The sequence below is a fragment of the Ylistrum balloti genome, unplaced genomic scaffold (assembly GCF_031769215.1).
Source record: "Ylistrum balloti isolate Yb309-2 unplaced genomic scaffold, AGI_CSIRO_Ybal_v1 Utg369800, whole genome shotgun sequence".
Classification (NCBI taxonomy): Eukaryota; Metazoa; Mollusca; class Bivalvia; order Pectinida; family Pectinidae; genus Ylistrum; species Ylistrum balloti.
Window position 1 is genome coordinate 1,586,892 of NW_026781978.1, and position 17,588 is coordinate 1,604,479.

A 17,588-nucleotide genomic window follows, 5' to 3' on the forward strand; every position below is an offset into this window, starting at 1 on the left:
AACCGCAATCATCTTTCATGTGATACGGAATATTTTAGAATTAGAAATAACATTATGAAAATATATTGTGATTATCGCACAGAGATGGATACATACACCCAAATAACGTAAAAAAAGTATTTGTTTTTTTGATGAATGACAATGAGGTCTAATGCAAGTCATCGCAAATGTCGCTTCTAGCAGTCTTCTAACGAAGTATTCAGGGACCATAACCAGGACTCCATTGAAATTTTACTATATTAATCATGTTCTATATCTGAATCAAATTATCCCATGATTGCCTTATTGTTTCGTGAATAATACAGATGTAATTTAATCTAGTGTGATGTCAGGTACAAATGCTTGATTAAATAGCGTCACAAAGTCGCTGATTGCGTTGTGTTGTATTGAGGGAGACCAAAAGTATAGAGCCAAATGACTTCAAATTTGTCAGGGAAAGGTCCATTTTCTACAACAATTTTTTTTATTAAAGTCTTCATAATCACATACATCTATATTTATATATTTTATGTTTCATCCTAGAACACAATATTCAACAAATATTACAAACTGACAACATTATTAGGCCTAATTATGTGTTATGAATGTACACATTCTTATCATAAGCATATGCATTTTTTTACCTTCATATCGTAATTGGCATGGCAACCCATTGTAAAAGTTGTGTCATTAACATTTTAACCATCAAACTATCTTAATCAATTAATTTATTAATACAATATTATCAGTGTTTTACTGTCTTTTTTTTTGATGATATACAGCCCCATATATTTTTTGTAATAGTTGATATATTTATCATTTCCAGAAATTGTAGAAGCTATATTTGGTTTTTTTTTAAATTTACACAGGTATATACACATGATCATAAATTAGGGACCATCCATTCCCTTATGAACATTTAAATCAATACTGATTGTTCCTATTGTAGTGGCTTTCTAGTATTCCTTGTTATGTTTGGTACCGTACGCCACCAATCAATACACCAAACTAACGATAACCCGGATTAAATTGTTGTATCCCGTATTCTAATAAAACACATGTTTGCTTTGCCACCTAAAGCAGAGTATGCACGTGCATTACCTGTAAATAATACACATTCTCGTACTGTACTTAAAATGGCCAACCGAAAATTGACAAATGCTGGAAGATGGCAAGCTTCTGGAGTGGTTCAAGGTGGTATGACACACAGCCACGTATTGGACGTTTTTGATGTCAGTTATTCTGTGATTTTTCGGTTAATGCAGCGCCTGAACCAAACCGAGCATGTTTACAAGTGTATCAGGACTTGCAGATAGACTTTAGTGTAGACAGACAAGGCGAGGCCCCTTTACCACTGCCACAGGTTCAGAGGACAGTGGAACGTCGATGTTCGCGTTAGCCGCCGTATCCTCTTCGCTCTCGCCGACCAGTAAAGAATAAGCACCACTGTAACGGGCACTGATCTGATTAAAGCCTCCTTTTACTTAGTCCGACAGACGACAAGATCCATGTTTGGAGACCAAAAAATACATTCTGAGGACAATAGCATTTGGTGGTAGCGGTGTTACTGTTTGGGATGCGTTTCTCTAAACTGTAAGCTTCGCTTAAATTGATGACAATGCCAAACCACACGGAGCCCGCCTTGTGCTAGACTGCCTCCGACAAGAAGTCATAGAGACATTACTATGGCCTGCAATGACACCAGATATGAACCTCATTGAGCATGTTTGGGACTGTCTCGGACAAAAAAGTCAGTATTCGGGATCCAAAATGCGAAACAATGGAGAATTATGGACTGTTTTGTTTTAGGAGTGGCAAATTTCCTCAGAACAAACTTGGATGTTTGGTCAATAGTACGGGACGACCTATAATAAAATTATACCAGAAGCCTGGTGGCTATTCCTAATATTAACATTTTCATACCCTACACAGCCAATGATTTCAAAACGTTATTTTAACGTTAAAAAGGTTTATCTAACGTCAGAAATAACGTTAAATTCAAGCGTTAATTTAACGTACTTAAGTTTACGTTAAAATGTTAACGTTGAAATAGGGTTATTTAACGTTATGAGAAATTGGTAGTATGTAGGACTAGTTTTTAAGTAATCTTCTTGATCAATGACATGTTTTAGTGATTTAATGAAGTATCTGTTCATAAAAAATATTTAAAACCAGACCTTTGCATCTTCAAAATTCAAGGGTTTATATAATACATTTCTTTGTAATCGTAGGGTATGTCACGACAAATCGCTTTATCACGGATAAGATATGACGAGTCTTTAAACTGTTACAAAAGAATACACAGAAATCTTCGATTTCGATAAAATGAGCTGAGAGGCAGAAAAACGACACCGAGAACCGATAGGCTTTACTATAATTATCATCAAAGCAATCTGCAATGGAGGTTTACCCCTTACGATTAGTCAAGTAACTTGTCGCGAGCTCAAATTTTATGTTTACCGTATAATTATTTTTAACTCTAAACATCAATAGAAACATTGCAATATGACACGCGGTGACAAACAAATCTGTCTACGTCGTTGAGTATTCCAGTCGGTAGAATCAACATCGATTACAAGTTATTGGTCAAGACGAGACACTTGGACATGAGAGGTCTCCAGAGAAACGGACGGCGACACCTGGTATTTTATCTAGAACTGACCAGACATCCATCCGAGGTGTTGACTGTTTACTCTAAACGTCATGTAGAGATAAATGTGACAACCTACATCTCGTGTCTGACTTAGTAGTCAATATTTAGAATCCACTTAACGCAAACGTAAGACGTCTGAACGCCAGACTCGATGACCGTATTTATATTGTTTATTTTAATGGGTTTTACGTCCACTATTACGACCTTTCGGTCTTTCAGAGGACGAGTGATGACCGTTAAGACTGACGAATTATATACTGACTAGTAGTCGGGCAGTCGTGATGGAGAGACAGACGGCTAGTGTCCATTAAATGTTATGATGTCAAGTTAATATATCGAAAGCTCGGACAATTTCAATAATTCGGACCATTATATTTTTGTTTTTAGTTATGGCACTTCATGCATTTAACTACATAGTGTCCATCGTAAAATCTGGAGTAATTACATCTGCTGTTTGTCACAAAAGTTCGGAAATGCTACATAACCACTTTCCATAGCTATGCTACTTAAAGTGCAGCGTCTATTTGGTACAGTAAAACAGTTATTGATAGCCACCCCCGAGAAAATTAATTTACACAACAAACTTACAAAACACAAAATTAATAAACATTATGATGCTGTTGTCGTTTCTTTTGTGATATGTTACAGTTCTGTACATGTTTTTGATAGTCACGATATGATGTTATCATGGGGCTATGGTTACTTGAGCACAACTCTGCTTAATTTTCCTTTTATGACATTCCAGGACAGCGATTGTCATCAACCTGATCCTGTTCTTTGTAACAGCACGAGGACAGGAGGTCAAGGTCAGTTGTCATATGTTTCTATCTCGACAATCACGATCGTCATATGTTTTTATGGGCACAATCATGCATATTACATTTTTTTCAAGTCTATGTTTTACAATATGTGTTTTATGAAGAGATTATAAGATACCGATTTCTTTGTTATCATCAGTCAAGTTTATCGTGGAATGAGTGGTCGTCATGGTCCAAGTGTTCCAAGACGTGCAACCAGGGTATTCAGAACCGGAACAGGAAGTGTCTTAATGAACAGTGAGTTCCACATCCGTCTTCATTAAAGACAGCAATAACATTAATAACATTAAAAAAAGTGTACGAAAGTGTTAAAAAATTATTTGTCGATTTCTTCATATTTCTTTTATTTCATGATGTGACCACGATTTTCCTATATTATTATAGTGTTCCTCTCTTGTATCTATATTTTACGATTTGGTTAAATCTATCTATATCTGTATACCTCACGTTCACTTACACAATCATGAAATGTTTCTGTTAATTAAAAGTGCAGTGTACCTGATTAGTATTGTCTATTAGAACCACGTTCGGAAATGCTAAAACCGAACTAATAGTCTTTGTTACTGTAAAACCACCAATTATTAATTATTTTAGATATCAAAATGACAAGATTTTAGAAGTATCACGTATCGTATTGTTAAGTAATGGTCCTCAATTTTTTTCGGTGAGAAGTCAGTCTTTATGTGATACGTGTTGTAGGCGGGGAAATGCATTTCTATTGTGTAAGAAATATCAGGATTATGTCAAACAAATCATGATTTTGTAAATGCATTAATATCATTTTGAAGAGGGGAGACGAGTCTGAACCCAAGCTACTGTACCGGTCGTGGAGTGGAGTACCGACGGTGTGAGTTACAGGTAATTAAAAAGATATATATATATAGGTACATATTTTCTTTCCGATTAACTACCACACTGCTGAAATCATTGAATCATTGCATTTACATCTTCTGTTGTTTTATTCCCTGATGTTTTTGGTAAACAAGGCTAAATTATCTGTAATGTTTTACAGAAATGTGAGGGAAAGCAGGTTGAGGACCGGACAGCACAGTGTCGTAGGTACAGCAATCATTTAGTGAGAGGACGGCGCTACCAGTGGGACAAGTATATCAATCGTAAGTTGATGACTGATGATTAACATGTAACCATGTTACATAAAATTTCTTTATTATATATCATAGGTTTCGGTAACACTACCGTAGTAGAGATACATTGATACATATCACATTAATCTTGTTTTCTTTTTACAACATTTAATTATCAAGCTTACTCTTTAAACTATAAAATAATGATTATACATTACCAATAACTTTTGTAAGGGCGATGTCATTGTGGTTAGATATAAAATACAAATTTGCTGACTTCTATTATGTTAATCACCTAAAATCAAGGACACATATTAGATAATGCAATGTACGTCCATGCTGAAGTGTAGGTAAAGGGCTAGTTCACACACTTTAGAATAGCTACGTGAAACCAACACAACTTTTACTGGGAGTTATGTCCCTTCCATCCAAACGGCGCGAAAAGGACGAAGGCGGTTGCGCACGTGACGAATTTGTAGTTGCCGGAATCTGAAGAAGGCGGTCCATTCCACACGGGAGCAATATATATATTGAAAATATTTAAATTCCCAATAGACGCATTATTTTACAAATTTATAAGATTGAAAAACATCTGAGAAGACTTCCACTTGATAGATAAAATTAAAACCTACCTACGCCTAGTTGTATCTATTAAGATACACTTCCCAAGGATATCGAAACAAACGAACATTCATGTAAGTGGGTTCTACTTAAAATATTAACAGGTAGGTATGTAGTCATTCGAGGGCTCGTGTAGTCTGTAAGAGTGTATACATGGCTTTAGATAATATGTTTATTATTAAAACGGGCCTCTTACGGAAATGTAAAAAAATACCCATTAAAGTTCGGTTTGAGACAAAAATCATAAATGAGAGTTTACAAAAAAGAACTATCTACAGCTTTTATATAAAAATCATTGTATGACATTGTCGTGAGTGTTTCTCGTGATTTTATTTTTACTATATCAATACAAGTGAATAATACTTCACTTTGCTTTATTATGAAAGTTGTGTGTATTGGGGCCTAAGAGTTTGATGTGAAGTTGAACTTTAATATCATTATCCATAAGTTCTCCATCGAGGAAATTTGAGGGCTGCAATATACAGGCTAGGCCAAAATGTATGACAGATTTTCATATCAAAGAAATAGAAATTATTGTTAGCTTTAATAGTGAAATATATAAAGTATGTATGAACTTCATAAAGTCCATGATGGTTCCAACAAGATCCCCAAACACTCTAAAATAGTCAACCAAAGTATTTATCGCACACTATTTAAATGAAGATGAACAGGTCAATTTGAAAGAAATAAGAAAACAAGTACAACAGAAAGTTTTGTACTAAACTGTATGGCCCCAACTCTAACTAAGGTTAAGGAAAGAAACAGTGTATTATCAGCTGATATGTCATTGGAAAAGGTGAGACATGCATGGAATGGCCATCATCCATGCTGTCTAAAATTTGACAAATTTAGATTTAAGAGATTAAGTGTGATACATTATATATACAGATTTTACTACTTACTGAAACAGTAGGAAACATGAATGTGCCCATAAATAAAGTACATGTGATGTAAAGTGAATATATTATTGTAGCTAAAATGCTAATATTTTCACTCTTCAGAAAGTGAAATTTCATTTTGTTTTGGATTTTTTCCCTAGCAAGGTAAAAATATTAGTATGACCATAATTTCCCATAGGAAGTTAACCCAACGACTCATTAAAGTCCTGACATTTGTTAATTTTGTAATTACATAATATTAAAGACTTCATAATAACATCTGTTGTATCAACAGCCCAGAACAAATGTGAGCTGTCCTGTCGTGCAATATACTACAACTTCCACCACAAGTTTGCAGACCGTGTGGAGGATGGCACCTCGTGTGGAACTGATGATTCCTCTGACGAAGTTTGTGTCCAGGGCCATTGTCTGGTAGGGACTTGACTTACATAATCTTTATTTTATTGACTTGTTATTGCAATTTTATCTTCATGATCGAATACTAATACTGCTGCTGCCCGCAAATTTGCCTGACAAAACAGTAAGACAAAGAGGAAGTATCCTATTTGCTATTTTCTCCTGTCATCACGACGGACTCTTTCCAAATCAGTATCCAATGGTTTAGCTGCTTGTTTCATTTGCCTCAAGCTGAGACTACAATTAAAAAGAAGACGTATATGTATGTTGTTCTATTTTGTGTCAGATATCGGGTTTTAAATTTAATTGTGTTTTTGGTCTGACCTATTGTCTGGATCTAAGCCGACCATTTCAATAAGTAATAAGGTTTTAGAGTTTTATGTTTCCTGTGGCTAGACATAGGAGACCAGGTGACTTACAGATATTTTTTTTAAAACCTTTGTCATTTGTGGTAATAAGGCCTTTACATTTAAGTGACATGTCTAATGTTTTGCCGTCTTGCTAGATTTAAAAGCATGTTACATGTCTGTAGGAACTTGAAAAGTGTGTATCTCTTGACATTTAATCTTTAACCATGCATGTTACATATGTATTCTCAGAAAAGAACTTTAGTAAGTCTATCTCAAATGGGACATACAGTCAAATTGTGTTCAATATTTAATACATTGGATATCAGTGATACTTGCATGGACCTAAGTGTTGTATATCCAGCTCAGACTTAATATTACCAGAAGTTTAAGATTTTTTGTTTTTTTTTTTTAGAAAAGAATATGATGGATCATTCCATAATATATTGTAGGTTTCCAGCTACTGACAAGTCAGATTGAGAAAAAAAGAACTGTTATTTGCATCATGATGAAGGAGAAGTAAAACACTGTAACCTATTTTCTATTTTTATAGCTTTGTAAAGGTTTTTGGGGTAAATGCATTTTGCTGCTTGTATTTGGAGTATGTAGAATATAAATACAGCTGGTTATATTTAGGGAGTTCAAATTTTCAGGATTTTTCATTTAAACAAAAGAATAACATTATATCAGCAAATTAAGATTTCTTGATGTGGATATAGGATGATGCTCATGACGTCAAGTTTCAAGTATATAACTGCTTATTTACCAAACAACACCATTATTGTATAATAATGATTTATACTTTAAGCACAAATATTTTGTACCGAATAATCTGTACCATGTACCATTTATCTGTCCAATAGGTATTAGTACTGAAATATTCTTGGGTAAATGGAAGGTTGGCTAGCAATCGTACTAATATAACAAAGGTTTTAAGTTGCGGTCTTTTACGTAACATGGTGTTCATATTGCTTTTCTCCTTTGAGGAATGACATACCTTTCCATGTCAGTCTCTGAAATCAACTCGGCCAAGTTTAAAATCATATTGTAGATAATATTAACATGATGTAGAAATATAAGATTATAGAAAGTTATCCATCCATGACAAAAAGAAAAAGGCAAAAGTATAAAAACTAAACAAAATTTGTATAAATTGTATTGAGGGCAAATAATCTAGATGTTCCCATTTGTGTTTCACAGAGTAAATGTAACTGCTGTGAACCCTTTACTGTATAGGCTTAAATGAATACTTGATAGTCTTGTAAATTCTGCCAGCGACCTGAACATTTCTTGCTGGTGTTGAGGTATGCTTGTGAACTGAAGACCACCATCTATATGAAGGTCACATTGTGATAATGCTTGGTTGTGTAAAAGGACGCAGGTTGGTGATAACACTACAACTATTTATCCAGCAATAAGCCTGTAATAATTGGGTCACCCTTAAACCAATGAGGTTTCATTGACATATGATTATTATTTTATGATAAGCCCAACACCTAACTTAGCGTATGAAGTGATGTGTCAGGGCCTGTGGGCTTATTGCAGGGTACTCACAGTATTTCTTGCTTAAAAGTACAAACTTTTCCCAGTCCTGATTAGAATGGTGGTACAAAACCCCATTGTTTTATTATAGACATTCCTTGACAATGTTTTCTTTACCACACACATCAGCAATGGCAGATATACAAGGCCTGCCTCCTCAGACAAGGTAGACAGTACTACAATTGGAAATATCTAAAATACTTGTCAGATATTTCTGTAGTTTAGAAGGTTCAAATGAGATGGGGATTCCAGTGTGGGCTTTCTGCAGCCATTCAGTGATAAGCTTAATGTTTTGCAGGAAGATACTTTTAAATTATTGACATTTGGTATGCAATTCAAAACATGTATGTGATTAAAAAAATGAATATTCCAGTTAAGTCCCATTCTTTCCCCTGTTCTAATGATTGTAAAATTGTCAATGGAAAGTTTGTACTAATTACGTAACTCAATGAAATTTGTTATCAATTTGTAAGCCTAGACCATTGAAGTACATGGTTACATATACATGCACATAGTAATATGCAGTAATGCATACTGAATTGATGGGATTTAAGCATCCTAATTTTCGCGTGAAAACTTAAATTTAACCTCGGAGGAAGTGTGTTGATTTATATCAGCTAGAATACCATTCATATCAATACGTCTGATATTATATTGCAAAATTTCATTTTTCCATGAAAATATGTCAGGAATATTTTCATTACAGTATACGTTGTGAAGTAGTAGCCGATGGAATAGACTTGCAGACTGATAAGGTTTTAATTTCTGTATCAAGATATGTACTGATTGGTAGGAGAAAGCTGATAATGATATTTTTACTTGCCTGTATTAATTGCTTCCTGTGGCGATACATGTTTATCAGAAGAGAGCTTGGTACATCATCATGTAGCTGTATCATTGTGTAACGCCATGCGTTTTATCATGGCTTATCAGGGATTTCACTGGGAAAACACACAGACCCACACTAAAGTAGTTTGGAATGTTTGTGGCACATCTGTAATATGTTTGTGGTGTTGATGTCATGGTAAGATGCGGTTATAATGATACGGTGTCAAGTTGTACAGAATGTCTTGTGAATTGATAAAAGATTTCTTTTTTAGTTCAATAAATAGTTAAGATGATTAAACAGGCTTACAGGTTTATGAATAAAGTATAGCTAGATTGAAGTGATACAAATACGTAATAGACTAGTAGATATATCTGTTTGTACACTTTTCTTATTGATAACAATGTTTCCAAGAGTAATGTATTTTGGTTAGCCTTCCTTATCCTTTTGTATTTTGCCGTATGTAAGTAAAGTATTTGAAACCATTGTAGAATATTTTTGTCTTCTGATCCTTCCAGGGTATTTAGGGACAAAAATTTGGACATAACTCCATGTCACAAGCACTCAGCAAACCTAGCAAGCCCCCCCCCCCCCCCCCCCAACCCCACCCCACCCCCAAATTTTGGTTGTCATGGTGACTAGTGTAAATGGCCATTATTCATTGGTCATTGGACAGATTTTATTATATAACGTAGGCCAATTGGTATAACTGATAGGATACATTGTTTTAGAAACATTTACTATGGTAACACATTCCTGGCCTCTGATTTGTAAAAAATTTAGATGTTAGATATCCAATTTTGACAAAATTTGGTATGTAATAGGGGAACAAATATTACTGTATTTGTTTGTGTGACATAAGAAGCTTGCTAAGTTAAATGGTGTCTTCTGATTGGTTGAAATTTAGATATTGTCTGATTTTTTACTTATATTTTGTATATTGAGGTATTAGGGAATGCTGAAATTAATTGCAACTGTTTTACTTTCTTGTAGTTTTTATCAAATTTGGTATGTATAGAGGTCTTTGCATCTGCAGGGGATACTAGTTACTCTCAGGATGATAGTTCTTGTTTTATTTAGGGTAAGTTAACTTTGATGAAATAATTGCAGTGTCATTCAATGTATGGACCCCTGTTCTATATTATATGACCTATTGCGATGCCAGGAGGTGACAAAGAAATGATGTCACAATCACACCAAATTAATTATAACCTCACAATACAGGGTAAGATGACGTAAAGAATGATATAGAAAAGCATGCTTTCTGTAATATTTGCAAATTTTATTGTTCATTTGATAAAAAGGATATTAGATTTGTGTACATTTCATTTTTTTAACTAAATGTATAGATTCTATTTGATGCCTCAGGTATAATTGTTTTTGACTTTCTGGCTTCCTTGTGCTGTCCTGCTTGTTTACATTTTCAGATGTAAATATGTTGTCATAAGATAAGTGCAATGATGTAATATAGTCCGACACATTTTGTACAGGAGTTATCAAAAATGTTTGTTAGAAGTTGCTGTATGTTGGAACTTTGAGTATTGATGGTGTCAGGACCTTGTTACAAACATGTGTTGATGAGAGCTGATAACATACCACAATATCCAATGTCTCCCCACATAACCAGCATCAGTCTCTTCCATCAGTCTCCTCCATCACTACTGGGGTTTGCACTCATAATGGCTTTCTCTGTGCAACACAAGCAATTAGGTAAACAGTTACATATCATATTGAGATATACACATCTTGATAGACAGGGGAGGTCACTGGAGAATGATTGGTAGTATGCAGGTGCCCTTTGCCCTCGTGCAAAATGTTTCACTCTAGCTTAATTATATGCTGGTGCTTTTCTCACTAATTGTGTTTCAAGTTGTCATATGTGCCAATTGACTTGGTTTGCTGTTTTCTTGGCTGCTGACCAGTTGCTCAAGGTGAAATACTCAAAAGTGAACAGTGCTGAAAGTGAAAGTTGAATGTTTATCACACAGAGACCTATCATTTCAGATTGATCTACAGTGTTCTATAATCAGGTGTTGCATCACTTCTGTCTACATGGTGTAGATACCTAGATAGCTGTTTTGAGATTCTCTGCCCCTGATAATTCATTCCCTGATGCTGTAATAGATGTTTGCACTGTAACACTTGAATACAAACCTTCACCAATCTCATACAGATAAAGATATTCTGAAGTTATTTAACGAAGTGAAACTATTCTGTTATTTTCTGTCTTAGATTGGAATGAAAATGCACTGCTTTTGATGTAAAATAACGTAGTCCTATAGATCTGTAAATATCTTAATCAATAAACTTATAAGTCAAACCAAGCATGAGTCTCATAGAAATAATCAGAAAAACAGAGAAAGTTTTCTCCTATACATCAGGCAGACTTGGTGTATATATGTTGGATTTGTGAGGCGTATCTTTGGTGACAGTATTCACTCTGGTTGACTCACCCTATTGGAAATCCTGTGATAGAGTGTTAGATGGAGTGACAAGATATGGAGATCAGATGTACTACATGGATAGCTGCATTAGAAGGCATTGCGTTTGAAGTCCTGAAACCGTAAAAGGTGAAAATAATTTTTGTGATGTAGAGGACTTGTCACTTCTTTTAGAATTGAATTGACCTTTAGTCTTGGTTGGTTACAAAAGTCTGAGGCTTGAAAACAAATATGACTTCATCTCTCCCCATTTTGGAACATGCATTCTACAATCCTGCCTTCAGTAGAACTGTATCATGACACCATCTTGTCTGTATCTATCCATCAACTACTTCAGTTCTGCTTCATATTTCAACTATCTCTAACCTCAAATGCGTGGGAGAAGTACTCCTGTATGAACGATTAGGTTCATTCAAAGTGATTCCTTTCATCTGCTTTCCTTTCTGTTCCTTTACTTTACCCCACAGTATTAGTTGTTGAAAACAAGTATTAATATAAAAAAGTATACTTTTCCAGAAAAATGTGACCACCTTCAGAGCAAAGTCATTTTTTAAGTATCTTAAAATTGAGACTGAAATTAATTGCTGTTAAATTCATAGCCATAGAGGGCTATTATGAATGAATGGATGGGAAATCCTAAGTTGGTCCTCTTGGAAGTTAAGTATGGAGAATTGGGGGCTGAAGTTTAATTTAAAGTTAAGTGTTGAGGGCTGAAAGTCTGAAACCCTTGGAAATTAAGTAAGGAGGACTGGAGCATATGTCCTTGAAGGTTGACGTATCATAAAGAGTTTGAAGTTGATGCCCGAGGAAGTTTACTATGGAGGCTCCTTCTCCTGTAACTGTAGAGCTCAGAGTTAGAGTCTTTCATAGAAGGTTATCATTTTGGTCTCTTCGTTGGTGCCCTCTAAGGTAGGTATGTTATTGTTGATTCCTGTAGAAGACTAGTGTTGAGAATTTCTGATTTATGCCAATGGATTCAATCTGCTACTGAGACTTGAGATTGGTTCCTTTAAAAAACTAGTGTATTTTGATGTTCATAGAAGAATGAAACCTAGACTCAAAAAAACTATAGTTGTTGTAATTTCAAGTCTTTGGAAAGATCATAATGCATTAATTAATTGATTGCTCTAGATTCCAGTCTTAGGAATGAAGGCCTGATTTGTAACACTGTAGGTAAGAAGTAGTTTCATTTACATTAGAGCTCTGTGATCTACAATTTTAGAAATCTGTTAGATGAAACCTTTAAAATAACATTTGTTTCCCATTTGTTGACTGTTCTGTTCAACAGTGTGATACCTGGTAAGTTACTTATGTTAAGGCTTTCCGTTTGAGCTGAAGGTAGGTCTTGTTGAGAGTTTTAGTTTGGATGTTGTGGCAAGCCTTGTTGACAGGCATTTTGGTCACCATGGTAACATATTGCGATCATTTGTGCAGGGTTGTGCATCGGTAAATTTTTAACATTTTCAACGTCTTTTCCAAAACCGTGTAACTTATTTCAATGAAATTTTGCAAAAACCTTCCCTGGTTAAAGATGAACCAAAACAATGAATTATATGGTTCCCCACTCAACTCCTCATCCTGGAAGCTGAAGAGCAGGCCAAACAGGGTCAAATTGACACAAATTTCAAAAATCTTCTTCTCAACACCCAAATATGGTGGAAACCAATGTTCTTCATGGCTGAAAAGGTCAAGGTGCTTTACCAAATTGTGAATTTCATCATCCCAGGTTCTCACATTTTCCCTTGGGGAGGGAGTGAAGTTTAACATAGTTTTCATAGGGAAATTGCATTTTTGAGCATAGCATTGTTTATTTTCCATTGGAAATAACTTGGTAATAATTATTAGTATAGGATGACAGTTTTGATTGTATGCATATATTGATACTGGCTACTGGCAGACTCTGAAGGGCTTAAAACACATCACTTCAGTCCTAGTGTCATCATTGTCACGATTTTGTTTTTGTGACACTTGAAAGCTACGTACCCTACAACCGTAAACTCAATATTGCTTACCTCAGATGATTGTCAAGACTGCTAGGCTTGTTGTATATATTTGAGGTTGTAGTAAACCTTGTTGACAGGCTTTAGTTTGGAGGTTGTGGTAAGTCTTGTTGACAACCTTTAGTTTGGAGGTTGTGGTAAGTTTTATTGACAACCTTTAGTTTGGAGGTTGTGGTAAGCCTTGTTGACGACCTTTAGTTTGGAGGTTGTGGTAAGCCTTGTTGACGACCTTTAGTTTGGAGGTTGTGGTAAGTTTTATTGACAACCTTTAGTTTGGAGGTTGTGGTAAGCCTTGTTGACGACCTTTAGTTTGGAGGTTGTGGTAAGTCTTGTTGACAACCTTTAGTTTGGAGGTTGTGGTAAGTTTTATTGACAACCTTTAGTTTGGAGGTTGTGGTAAGTCTTGTTGACGACCTTTAGTTTGGAGGTTGTGGTAAGCCTTGTTGACGACCTTTAGTTTGGAGGTTGTGGTAAGTCTTGTTGACGACCTTTAGTTTGGAGGTTGTGGTAAGTCTTGTTGACAACCTTTAGTTTGGAGGTTGTGGTAAGTTTTATTGACAACCTTTAGTTTGGAGGTTGTGGTAAGTCTTGTTGACGACCTTTAGTTTGGAGGTTGTGGTAAGCCTTGTTGACGACCTTTAGTTTGGAGGTTGTGGTAAGTCTTGTTGACGACCTTTAGTTTGGAGGTTGTGGTAAGTTTTATTGACAACCTTTAGTTTGGAGGTTGTGGTAAGTCTTGTTGACGACCTTTAGTTTGGAGGTTGTGGTAAGCCTTGTTGACGACCTTTAGTTTGGAGGTTGTGGTAAGTCTTGTTGACGACCTTTAGTTTGGAGGTTGTGGTAAGTCTTGTTGACAGGCTTTAGTTTGGAGGTTGTGGTAAGTCTTGTTGACAACCTTTAGTTTGGAGGTTGTGGTAAGCCTTGTTGACGACCTTTAGTTTGGAGGTTGTGGTAAGCCTTGTTGAGAGGATTTAGTGAGGAGCTTGTCATAGGCCTTTTGGAACAGCTCTACATTAGAAATGGTGGTTTGCCCTATTGACAGGCTTTAGGTAGGAGCTTATGGTAGACCTTGTTTAAAGATACTTATTAAGAGCTTGTGGTAGGTCTTCTAGACTGGGTTTTGGAAAGGGAGCTTGTAGAAGGCCTTTTTGAAAATGCTTTAGATTGCTTATTGTGGTACACCATGTTGGAAAGCTTTATTAGCCCACCATCATCAGATGGTGGGGTATTCAAATCGCCCTGTGTCCGTGGTCCGTGGTCCATGGTCCATGGTCCGTCCGTCCATCCGTCCGTAAACCATTCTTGTTACTGCTATTTCTGGGAATGTTCTGGATGGATCTGTCTCAAATTTCATATGCAGGTTTTCCCTGGGTCCCTAGTTGTGCATTGTACCTTTTTTGGACTGATTCAAATTCAAGATGGCTGACAGGCAGCCATCTTGCAGTTTGAAAGTAAAAGATTGTTACCGCTATTTCTGGGAAAGTACTGGATGGATCTTTCTCAAATTTCATATGCAGGTTACCCTTGGTCCCTAGTTGTGCATTGTACTTTTTTTGGACTGATTTGAAATCAAGTTGGCCCACAGGCAGCCATCTTGGATGTCGACAGTAATACAGCACAAGCATATTTTCTTCGATATTCTATCATATTGATTCAAGACCATGTCCATTATCGACCTGTAACTGACTGCTATCTAATAATACTTTGGGATCTTTTTCAAATGATATTTGCTAAAAGGTGCTTAATAAAAATATCTTGTGCCATCATTGAGAGCATTCAATGAAGACCAGTTCATGAACATTTACAAAACCTGTAACACAAAAAAATAAAAAAATAAACAAATCTTCAAGAACTGAAAACAGATCCTCAAATGGTGGGCGCCAAGATCCCTCTGGGATCTCTTGTTTTTGAACTTATAGTAGATGTTTTTGAAAGATGTTCATTCGAGCTTGTAGTCAGCATTGTTGACAGCCTTTTAATATAAGTGTTTGGTTGGAGGCTGTAGTATGCTTCAATCACAGTCTTGGCTGGAGCTTGTAGATGTATAAAACAGATCTTTTAGTCAGAGCTTGTGACAAGCCTTGTTTAAGGGCTTTTGATTAGCCTCTTTATAGGATTTTATTTACAGCTTGCAGATAGCTATGTTGAAGAAATTTTTGTTTGAGTTGAGCTTGTGGTTGGCTACGTTGTTTGGAGATTATAAGAGGTAGACTTCTTGTGAATTCCCTTTCTGGTGAAGTGAATGTTCCATTGGCAGGTGATACGTCAGGCAGACAGTAGTAATGAGTATACTTACTGCTGTTTGTGGTAGGGATTGTAAGGGTAACACTGTTGTTATTGTTAATGTATGGCATGTGTCATACTTAATTAGCTTGCTAGGTAAGGTGATGATTGACTGACACACTTCACACCTCTAATACTCTTCAGGTAAAAAGCCATTAACAATGTACCAAGAGTTCCTGCCCTTTAAGTATGTGTTTCAGTTACAGGTACATTTGTATCATGATGTCATTTAATAGTGCATTAAGTTCAAACCTTGTACTATAGTCAATCACTATTTCTGCAGGTAATTCTAAAACCTATTTCATACGAATAAGTTCAGTATAGATAGGATATCTGCTCAGTTGTGAAATATGATTGACTCTTGCACAGCTGTTTACTTTTAAAATATGATTAACTCAGATGTGTTTGGTTATAAAATGTAATTAACGTGAGTTGATTTAGTAATGAATTGTAATTAACTCAGGCCGCTTCAGTTGTAAAGTAAAATTGATTCAGATCTGTTAAGTTGCAAAATGTAACTAACTGTGGTTAGTTTAGGTGGGACATGTTATTCAGACTTGAGGAGTAAAATGTAATTCCAGCTGCAAAATGTAACAGGTCTATTCAATAAAAGTGTAACTCAGGCCTGTTAGGTATACATGTAGGGTGTAAAACATGTTCAGTTGTAGGATTTGAGCAAAAAGTCGCCTTATTCCAGTCTGTTGTGGCGACATATTTAATATCTTAAAATTGTATCAAATATATACAGCGCTCTACAAGTGCTCAAGACCACCAGGAGTCCACATATGTACTTTCATATCACACTCAATCAGCATATTATCTCTGTTAAATTGGAAAAATTAAATATTCATCAGCTGGACAGATTAACATTAGAATGTTATTGTGGAGAAATGGACTGTATGTTATATACACAAATACCTTGGAATATAGGATTAATATGATGTACAGATATATTTGAATGTAGGATATTTTTTGACACCATTTGAATGCTGAAAATTACATGACATTTCAATGAGGTGTTTGATGTCCAATCATTGTACCTGGTCTCTCTGAATAAAGCCAGTGTTCTAGGTCATTGAGTTTGAGGGTATACCGATGATGAGTTTAAAATGCCAGTATCATTTGATTAAACCAATAGATTCTTAATCTTCTCATCCTGCGGTCCAAGGGTTTACTTTACTACTAAAAGATCACATTTACTACTGGGCGACTAAACAACTAGTCAAATTACAAAAACGATTTGTTTTATTCTGTGTGTCAAATTAATTTGTACGTCAAGTTACAAATAAATATCACCTTTAGTGAACTATTCATAGAAATATAATCAATTAAATGCTTAGTGTATAATAATCATCTTTTCATGTGTTTAACAGAGATATAACCTTGAGAACGACGTCAACTTATTTATATGAGAAATTATCATTTTTACACTATTTGTCAACTTACAGAATGTGTCAAACTGTATAGTATAGGATAATGCAGGATGTCTGATATTGATAGATTGCATATGATGTCAGATTACACTAGATGTTAGAGTACACAACATGTCAGATGTTACAAGATGTCAGATTACACAGAATGTTAGATTACACAACATGTCAGATGTTACAAGATGTCAGATTACACTAGATGTTAGATTACACAACATGTCAGATGTTACAAGATGTCAGATTACACTAGATGTTAGATTACACAACA

The 17,588-nt window shown here is 35.4% G+C and overlaps 1 protein-coding gene across 1 annotated transcript in view; it reads left to right on the forward strand.

Annotated features, from left to right (window-relative positions):
• Positions 1-2,377: 2,377 nt before the first annotated feature.
• Positions 2,378-17,588, forward strand: part of LOC132544506 (ADAMTS-like protein 4) — a 148,874-nt gene continuing 133,663 nt past the window's right edge. The window contains exons 1-6 of the mRNA XM_060208109.1: positions 2,378-2,406; positions 3,378-3,438; positions 3,590-3,687; positions 4,239-4,308; positions 4,463-4,565; positions 6,330-6,466. Of these exons, the coding sequence (XP_060064092.1) occupies positions 2,378-2,406; positions 3,378-3,438; positions 3,590-3,687; positions 4,239-4,308; positions 4,463-4,565; positions 6,330-6,466 (498 nt within the window). The remainder of the gene's footprint in view (positions 2,407-3,377; positions 3,439-3,589; positions 3,688-4,238; positions 4,309-4,462; positions 4,566-6,329; positions 6,467-17,588) is intronic.